A 9,818-nucleotide genomic window follows, 5' to 3' on the forward strand; every position below is an offset into this window, starting at 1 on the left:
TGGACTTTAAGGAACAAAACAAAAGAACAAAGAAACAAGTGACAAAAACAGACTCTTATCTACAGAGAACACACTGCTGGTTCCCAAAGGGAGGTGAGTGGAGAAGGTGGGGGAAACAGGTGAAGGGGGTTAGGATTCCATTAACACTGATGAGCACTGATAAGGTATAGAATTGCTCAATCACTCTATTCTACACCGGAAACTCAAATAACATTGTTAACTAGAGTGGAATTAAAAAAATAACCAAAGGAAAAAAAAAATAACCAAAGAAAGAAAACCTAACCCAGCATTCTAAAATGTATATTCTTAGTTTATGCGTTTTTCTTCCCAGGTAGACTCAATGCTCCTTGAACACAGTGCCTGCCCTGCACACACGGTACTTTCACGAGGGCAGCACAGCGCTTGGGTCCAGGAAGGTGCTAGGTGGCTGGTGGCGAGAGAATATATATTAATGCAGGTCAAACGGAGGGGGTATTCTTCTGATGTTTTAAGGACTGGGGGTTGCTGAGGCTGCTACAATCATGGGGAATCTGGACAAGCAAATAGAGCATCTGTGGAAAAGAAGACCCTTCAATTGGGCCCAAATGGCACCTTGGTCCAGACAAAGTCCCCAGATCTGGCTTAATCCCTAACCAGCTGCAGTTCCCACCTCCCCCAGAAAGGGAAGTCTTCACCATCAGTGAGGGATTCTCTGGTTTGGCCCAGGGAGGTTCTCTGTCACATGCGCCCTCTCCATCCCCACGGAGGGGAGGTCATCTGCATGGTTAGACCCCCTGCTCTCCCCGTTAAGGGTAAGAGACCTTCCCTGAAACACTCCTTTCTCTTCTCTCACCGACTTCCTTCCTATGAAAACCCTCCATTTGCACCACAGCTCAGAGCTCCTCTTACCTGCCAGGTGGGAGGCTGCCCCATTCTTGAATCACTTAATAAAACCAGGTGGATCTCTGAATGTAACTCTTTGGTTGTTTTTTGGCACAAGCAGTGAGAAGTCAGAGATGTGAAGGAGCTGGGGTGGGGGTGGGACAGGGAAGGAAATACCTGGTGGGGGGGGGATGTCACAGGGCAGGAGGGACAGAGGGACAGCAGGTCCAGGGCTGGTGCTGGGAGCTGGGTGTTTTCCTGGGTTACTGTCTGGGTGAGAAGAAAGGGCTGAGAGGTGGGGCCACTTTTCCAGGCTACACAGGACTTGTTCTGTAGCATCTGAATCAGGGGGCGGGGGCGGGATAGACACTGGTGAGAGGGAGAAGCTGGAGGCCAGAGGGGAGGCAGAGCAGGAGGGGAAGTGAGACTGAGTAGGTGCCCAAGGTTGAGGGAGGAGCACATTTGCATTGTGGCAGAGACTCAGGGAAGGGTTGTGTGTGGAGAGGAAGTCAGAGGAGAGGGGCTGGGAGGGGGTCTGTGTGTGAAGACAGAAGTCAAAGAGCGACTTTGCAAGAGAAAGAACATCTGCAAACAAGATGCTGTTCCTGCAACTTGTGCTGTTGGCGGTTCTCCTCCCGGGGGGTGACAGCGAAGATGGTGAGAGCTCGGGTCCTGCCCAGTGGGCACACATGTGCATGTGTGTGTGTGTACTTGTGTGATTGTATGTGTACATGTAGGTATGTGTCAGTTTCTGTGTGTGTATTAGATGCCTGTGTGTGTGTCTTTGTGTGTGTTTTCGTGTCCGCAGGTCTGTGTATGTGTCACGTGTGTACATGTCCTTGTCTCTATGTACGCATCTCTTTTATTATGTGTATGAGTTTGTACATGTGTATGCATGTCTTTGTTTTGTATACTTGTGTGCATATGCACATGTATGTTTATTGGTGTAAGAGTTTGTTAATGTGTGGAAGTTTATAGGTTTGTGTATCCATATATGTGTTCATGTGCATCTGTGTACTTGTGGGGTGTACGTACTTGTGTGCATTTATGTCTGTACATGTGTGCACTTGTTGCTTGGGTTCCCAGCACAGACCTGGGCAGGGAGAGAGTCAGCCTGGTTCCTTCCTGATCATCCCCAGCCCCAGGGCCCTGTGCTCTCCTGAAGGATGGGTTCGAGGCTCAGGCTCTGGGGCAGCACGTTTCTCCTGAGACAACTATGGCTTCTCTGTCCTCCAGATTTTTGGGTCCCGTCCTCGGCACCTTATCTCCATTCTCTCTCCTTCCCAGTGTCCTCCTCTTCCAGTCCGTCTGCTCTTTCCCACAGACTTCCAGGAGCCAATCTCCTTCAGAATTATCCTGACCACATCATTTTACAGCCATTCCTGGACGCAGAATCAAGGCTCAGCTTGGCTGGATGAGCTGCAGACTCATGGCTGGAACCCCAAGACTGGTATTTTCACTTACCTGAAGCCTTGGTCCAAGAGCAACTTCAGCAATGAGGAGCTGAAGGAACAGGAAAGGAGCTTGCATTTAGCCTCCACTGGATTTCCTTCAATATTTCATAACCATGTCCGCCAATGGCAGCTTGAGTGTGAGTTTGGGTCCATATGCGCAGGTGGGATTGAAATGGCAAGTCCGTATGTCTCTTGAGCTCCTTTTTCCTCTAGGAAAGAGCCTCTACTGGCATCTAAAACTCTTGTTCTCCTATTATACAACTGAATTGCACCCATTTGTGCTGGTGGTAAAAGCCAGACCCCAATTCTTGAAAAGCTTCACATCTTCTGCTCCGACCTGCTCCTCTCATTGACCACAGGCTGGGCTCTCCTGTCCCACTAGTTCTCCCATGACCACCCCTTTCCCTGGCCTCCAACCAGGCACCTCTGCTCCCTCGCTCTGTGACTGACTCCTTGACTCTGCCTTGCTCCCCATCCTATCCCACCAGCATGTCTGCCTTCATGTTCCCTGTACCCCACTGCTCTCCCTTCACTGTAGGTTGTTTCTAGCCCAGCTCTCCCACTGAGCTGTTCCCTATATTATGCCCACATCCTTCATATCTCTCCTCCATCATTTGTTCCTTCCTCAATCGTTCACCTCTTCCTTCACCTCCAATGACCACCAGTTCCCCCCTTGTCTGAGCCATCTCTCAAACCAAAGTCTACTGGCTCCCTCCAATCCCCTGAACTTCTCCCTCTGTTTCCACCATCCCTGGCATCCACTCATTTCATTTCATCTCTTTCACTCACCCTGTCCTGTAACTCACAATGTATTTTCCCAGATCCCTTTCAGGTACAAGTAGTCAAAGGCTGTGAGCTGCATTTTGGGAAAGTTTTAGAATGCTTCTTGCGGATGGCTTATCAAGGATCTGATCTCCTGAGCTTCCAGAATATGTCATGGTGGCCATCTCCAGAAGGAGGAAGTAGAGCTCAAATGGTCTGCAAACTATTAAATCAGTACCACGTGGTTAATAAAATAGTACACGTGCACATGAGTAACATCATCCCCCGCTTCTTCTTGGGTCTTCTCGACGCAGGGAAGGCGGATCTCCAGCAACAAGGTGAGTACGGCTCCCTCCTTCCATGATTCTCTCTTCTGCACTCATAAATTTGCAATATTTCCTTCAAATTCAGGAAAAGATGGAGTCAAGAGGGAGAGGGGGTGATGGTGGAGATTTCGATTTAGAGGCGGAAAGGTGTTTCTGTCTAACGTGATGTGAGCACCTCCCCTCAGTCTGTGAATCCCTGTCCTGTCTCCGCAGTGAGGCCCGAGGCCTGGCTGTCCACTGGCCCCAGCCCCGGGCCTGGCCGTCTGCAGCTGGTGTGCCACGTCTCCGGTTTCTACCCCAAGCCTGTGTGGGTGACGTGGATGCGGGGTGAGCAGGAGCAGCGGGGCACCCAGCGAGGTGATGTCCTACCCCATGCTGACGGCACGTGGTACCTTCAGGTGTCCTTGGATGTGAAAGCCAAGGAGGCAGCTGGCCTGTCCTGCCGTGTGAGACACAGCAGTCTAGGAGGCCAGGACATGGTCCTCCACTGGGGTGAGGAAGAGCTGGGGTCAGGCTGGGCAACATGGTAAATGGTCATCCATCAGAGCTGGGAGCCTGATGAAACATCTGTTCTGGTGGCTCCAGACCAAAGAGGACTAAAATACTCAGTAATCCAGAAATGGAAGAGCTGAGGGTGGGGGTCCTGCAGATGTGGGAGGATGTGGAGGGTTAGGTGAAGTGTCTATCTCTGAGGAGAGATGGGAGAAGGGAAAGGGGGAAGGGCGGTTGGTCAAGGAGAGGGTGACAAGAGTGGAGGAGCAGGCAGTTGCAGTTAAACCCGGGATGGAAGGGAAATGACACCCTCTGTGCCCAACCCCACAGAGCAGCCCCCCTCCATGGGCTTGGTCTTCCTGGTGGTGATCGTGCTCCTGGTGCTCCTGGTAGGCCTGGCGTGGTGGCTCTGGAAGCGCTGGTGAGTCTCTGGAGCCCCCTTCCTGCTCTTTCCCAAGTGTCTCCCCACCTTTCCCTGTGTCCTCAGCCCTTCTGCTGCCGTGCCCTTCCCCCCTGCAGCCTCCCCTCCACCTGCTGCAGAGGACCTCCTCCTTGTTCCTCCAGGAAAGCCCACTGGAGACCTCAGTGCACGGACTTCCCTTTGGAGCAGGAACCCAGCTGCCCAGGCTCCAGCACTTACCTAAACCCAACTCAGCACTGATTGTCCCTGCAACTCCCTGTGCGCAACTCTGTGTTCATTTCTTCTTAATGATCAGTTGTCAATATAAGCTAAGCATAATTTAGTGAGTTTTGTTGTTCTGACTTAGTTCTGGAATTTAAATCTCGATTTTATCTCTGAATGGAATGAAGTTCCAGCACCTATATAGATCGAGAGACATCAAATGTCATGTCCTCCAGAGGGCCCTCCCTGATTCACAAGTAGAAGCAGTCTCTGCCTGTTGAGAATCTCTACCCCCTTTTCCTGACCTTTTGTAAATCTGTGTTTCCCAGCCCACTCCTCATTACCTCCAGTTATGTTCCTTTTCTCCTCTTATATTAGGATTCTTTTTTTTTAAATAATAAATTTATTTTTTATTGGTGTTCAATTTGCCAACGTACAGAGTAACACCCAGTGCAATATTAAGATTCTTAAGAACTAAGTCCACATCTTTTTAGTATTTGGATTCTTGGCGAGGTGTCTCACCACATGGCATATGTCCTCAGTAAAAATCTGTATGACTCTATCCCACAGTTATATGTTTTTCTTCTTTTGCTTCTTGACATGTTTATGGTAGTTGGGATGTTTGATAATCTCCCTGTTAAAAGTTGTCTCCTGGCCTCGGGAACTCACACTCCTCTGGGTCTTTGCTGATGTATCTGAGACCTTGAGGAGAAACAGTTTTGGCTGTGACCATTCCAGTTATTTAGCTGCAGACACTTATGGGAGTGGCCTGTTGCCTGTTTCTTGTGGTTGATGGCCAGGGAATGAGATGCTCATTCTTTTCCTGGATGATAAGGTCAGGGCAAGAAACGTGAAAGAAGTACAACCCATTTTTCTGCACCAGAGAATCAAGCCTGAGGATGAAAGCTGCCTCCAAGAAGGCTGAGAAATTGTATAGATGAAGTTTTGCATAAATATCAAATCATTCTGAATACCCCAGAAATCAACCTGAGGCCTGTAGAAAAGTGCACATCTAGGGCAGTGAAGAGGCCACATCATGGAAGGTAGGACGTCCAGAGCTGTGATTTGGAAGATATATGGATTGTGAGTGCTGTGGAGTGGAGGGAACCCTGGTCAAAGGCAGAGGAGAGAGAGAGAGAGAGAGAGAGAGAGAGAGAGAGAGAGAGAGATCAGGAGATCACACAAGGAAAACAGTTCTCCAAAGCCAATGACTGGAAAAACAAGAGGGGCTGATTTTCATGAGTTTTTACAATCAGTGGACTCAAAGACTGGATGGAGTTTTAGAGGTCTCACCACTCAGACATGTAGGAATGTATTTTGCCTATAGATCAAGGTGGTGGCTGCACCCACAGGAACAAAGGAATAAAGGGATGAGAGCTGAAGAAGATAAGGTGGCTGAGTCAGCCAAGGTCCCTAAATGATCCTAACTGAGTCTGTAATGTGTACAGCTTTGCCCTAGGTGAGTTGCTGCTGGCAAGATTTCCTTACATTGGAAATGGGAACCTCAGAGAGACAGAGTGGGAAAGAGGAGAAAAAGGTATCTTTCACCCTCATACGCATGGACCGTCTGACCTGCTGCTGTCAGACTTTCAAACTGACCTGGGGTGCTGCACTGGCCAGAGATGTTCAGTTGTCTGGGAATTACCAGGGGTAGGTTACAGAAAGGCCAAAAGGCAAAAGGAGAGGGATAGAAGGATCCCTCTGAAGGGCAAGAGGGTAAAATCGGGTAAAATCCATCACCCTTTGGGCAAGGGAGGTCTGCTGGTTCCTCCAGTGGCTTCGAATATTCACCAAGGACTGACCTTGGCTACAGGTCATCAGTTCTCCAAGAAGTAACTGGAGTTAGTCCATTAAGGGCAAGTCTCAAGAAATTCCGAGAGAATCTGGTGAGAGCCCAGAGCCAGCCAGGTCTTCTCATTCAGGCCACCATATCTGGGCTGATCCAATAGGGTGGAGGCCAGTGGCACAAGTGATAGAATTAACAAAGAAGATAGAAATTTATTGAATAAACTGTCAAGAAGCTGTGGGCAGGACGACAATGGAGTGACTGAGAGGAGGCAGTGATGGGCAGTTGCAGTTAAGGGGAAGGTGAGCAGGTATGAGACCATAAGGAGTTTTCCCTTGTTGGTAACTGGTCTGGGTGTAACTAACCCACTGGTCAGCTGAGGCTAATGGGTGTTTTGAGGTGAGTCACCTAATGGGCCTGTTTATATTCACCAGGGGGTACGGGGTCACTGTGGGCTCTCCTACCTTGCTTAGGTTTCTGTTGCTCAGGTTCATTGCCTAAAAGTGGCCTGTATACATATCCTATTGCCTGGGGGGACTTTGTATTTCCCTAGATTTTGGGTTAACAAGTTGCCCTGGTTCTTCAGCTGCCTGATGGATTCAAGAAAAGTGATGCTGATTATCCAGTTTTTGGTAATCTTAAGTATGGGAGTGATTTCCTTCTAGCTTTCTATGTTCCAATCCATAGTTTCTAAAAAAATATTTCCTTCCTTTCATTAGACTGAGATTACTTACGGTTATTGGTCAACTAAGAAGTAACCAGGTAAATAGCCCAAACACATATATCCAGATGATATAAAGCATGACAACATATTGAAGAGCCTTTAAATACTTAGAAACACCATGAAAGAGGAAGGTCAGTTGTCCAGCATAGGCCAGCTCACGATTAAACAGAATGGAACATTTCATTAGCAACAGTAAGAACGGAATCTGGATCTGTGAATCCAGAATGCTACTTAATCCACTTGGTACAAATTCTCAGTGGTTTGTTATTTCAAATAATGGAAGATTGCAGTAGGACTCTGTGTGTGAACTTCTTGATCATTAGCACACACTTGTGTCCTAAAGGAACCAGTGTAAGATTCTCATTACCTCAAATAGGGTTAAAACTAGTGTTTTCTGATCCTTAATGGCAAAAACTAGTGAAAAAGGAGAATTTTAAAACCAACAAAAGAAAAGAAGACATAGAAAGGAAACCCATGAAGCTGATTTTTCAGCAGAAACTTTGCAGGCTAGAAAAAAATGGCATGATGTATTCAAAGTACTGAAAGGAAAAACTTCAGCCAAGATTACTCTAGCCACCAAGACTGGCATTCAGAATAGAAGGAGGGATAAAGAGTTTCTCAGACACTTAAGTGTTAAAGGAATTCATGACCACTAACCCAACACTGCAAGAAATGTTAAAGGGGACTCTGAGTGGAAAGCAAAGATCAAAAGGAAAGGAATCATAAAAGCAATAAAAATAAGGATATTCGTAAACGTCAGTTAAGGGACTCACAAAATAAAAGGTTGTAAACTATGACAAAATATACCTAAAACATAAGTGAGGGTCAGGAAGGGAGTAAAAGGTGTGTAAAGTGACCTTAACTTGATATTGACTGCTATATACAAAAGCTGTTCTATATAAACTGATTAATAACTGGAAATTGAAAATTAGTAATATGTATGTAAAAATTCAAGAGAAATAATCCACATATATCACTGAAGAAGCAAACTAACCATTGGAGAAAAGAGCAAAAAAAAAAAAAAAAAAAAAAAAAAAAAAGAAGAAACGAACAGAGAACTACAAATAAAGTCATAGAACAAGTAACAAGGGGACAATAAGTACTTACCAATCAATAATTGCATTGAATGTAAATGGATTAAATGCTCCAATCAAAAGACATAGGGTGATGGGATGAATAAAAAACCAAGATCCATCCATATGCTGCCTACAAGAGACTCATTTCAGACCGAAAGGCACATGAGATTCAAACTGAAGGGGTGGAGAAACATTTATCAAGCAAATGGCTTTGAACTGAAAGCCAAGATAGCAATGCTTCTATCCTACACGATGGACTTTACCAGAAAGACTAACATGAGGCAAAGAAGGACTCTATATAATAATAAAGGGAACAGTCCAACAAGAAGATATAATAAAGGTAAATATTTATGTGCCTAACATGGGAGCGCTCAAAAACTGGTAACAAACACGAAGGAGGTAATCCATAGTAATGCAATAATAGTAGAGGACTTTAATACCCCACTTGCATTGGTAAACAGATCATCCAAGCAGAAAATTAACAAAGAAACAATCACCTTGAGTGATGCATTGAGCCGGATAGATAAATGATATTTCAGACCATTCCATCCTAAAACAGCAGACTACACATTCTGATATTTCTATGCACTAAGAGTGAAGCAGCATAAAGAGAAATTAAGAAAATACACCCATTTCAATTGCACCAAAAATAATGCAATACCTAGCAATACACTTATACAAAGAATTGAAAGATTTGGATTCTGAAAACTATAAAACATTGATGAAAACATTGAAAGGGCCACAAAGAAATGGAAAGACATTCCATGTTCATGGATTGGAAGAACAAATACTGCTGACATATTCATACTCCCCAAAGGAATTTACAGATTTTTGTATACTCTTGAAAATATCAATAGCATTTTTCACACAGCTCGAGCAAACAACCTTAAACTTTGAATGGAAACACAAAAACTCTGAATGGTAAAGCAATCTAAAAAGAAAAAGCTGAAGGTGTCATAATTCCAGATTTCAAGTTATACAACAAAGCTGCAGTAATGAAATATTATAGTACTGGCATAAAAGTAGACGCATATATCCATGGAACAGAGGAGAGAGCCCATAAACAAACCCATGATTTTATGGTCAATTAAACTTTGACAAAGGAGGCAAGAATATACAATGGGAAATAGAAAGTCTCTTCAACAAATGATGTTGGGAAAACTGGATACTAAATGCAAAATAAGGAAACTGGATGACTTTTTTATACCAGACATAAAATAAAATCAAAGTGGATTAAGGACCTAAATGTTACACCTAAAGCCATAAAATCCTAGAAGAGAGCACAGTTATTAAGGTCTCAGACATTAGCCACAGCATCATTTTTCCAGATACGTCTCCAGAGGTGAAAGAAACAAAAGCAAAAATGAACTATTGGGAATACATCAAAATAAAATTCTTTTGTACAGAAAGAAGAATCAATAAAGCTAAAGAGCGATCACCGAATGTCAGTAGGTATTTCCTAATTACATACTCAATAAAGGGCTACTATCCAAAATATACAAAGAACTTGTACAACTCAACACCACAAGAACAAATACAAGAAAAAAAAATGTGTAGAAGACATGAGTAAACATTTCCCTAAAGAAGACACCCATATGGCCAACAGACACAGACACAGGCAAAAAGGCTCAACACCACTCATCACCAGGGAAATGCAAATCAAAACCACAATGAGATATCACCCCACACCTGTCACATTGGCTGATTCAAAAGTA

The 9,818-nt window shown here is 45.0% G+C and overlaps 1 protein-coding gene across 1 annotated transcript; it reads left to right on the forward strand.

Annotated features, from left to right (window-relative positions):
* Positions 1-1,439: 1,439 nt before the first annotated feature.
* On the forward strand, positions 1,440-4,556 carry LOC121471509 (T-cell surface glycoprotein CD1a-like). The gene is made up of 6 exons (XM_041722324.1): positions 1,440-1,518; positions 2,186-2,452; positions 3,137-3,415; positions 3,617-3,895; positions 4,226-4,316; positions 4,460-4,556. Exons 1-6 carry the CDS (start codon positions 1,458-1,460, stop codon positions 4,554-4,556), a joined length of 1,074 nt encoding a protein of 357 aa, XP_041578258.1. The 5' UTR covers positions 1,440-1,457.
* Positions 4,557-9,818: the final 5,262 nt, after the last annotated feature.

The sequence above is a fragment of the Vulpes lagopus genome, chromosome 11 (assembly GCF_018345385.1).
Source record: "Vulpes lagopus strain Blue_001 chromosome 11, ASM1834538v1, whole genome shotgun sequence".
Taxonomy (NCBI): domain Eukaryota; kingdom Metazoa; phylum Chordata; class Mammalia; order Carnivora; family Canidae; genus Vulpes; species Vulpes lagopus.

What these genes read in the sequence shown, in the direction of transcription:
- LOC121471509 (XM_041722324.1), top strand. Translation starts at nt 1,458, where the DNA reads ATGCTGTTCCTGCAACTTGTGCTGTTGGCGGTTCTCCTCCCGGGGGGT. An exon ending in GGGGGGTGACAGCGAAGATG is followed by an intron (nt 1,519 to 2,185) that starts GTGAGAGCTCGG and finishes TCTTTCCCACAG; the next exon opens with ACTTCCAGGAGCCAATCTCC. An exon ending in GGACATGGTCCTCCACTGGG is followed by an intron (nt 3,896 to 4,225) that starts GTGAGGAAGAGC and finishes CCAACCCCACAG; the next exon opens with AGCAGCCCCCCTCCATGGGC.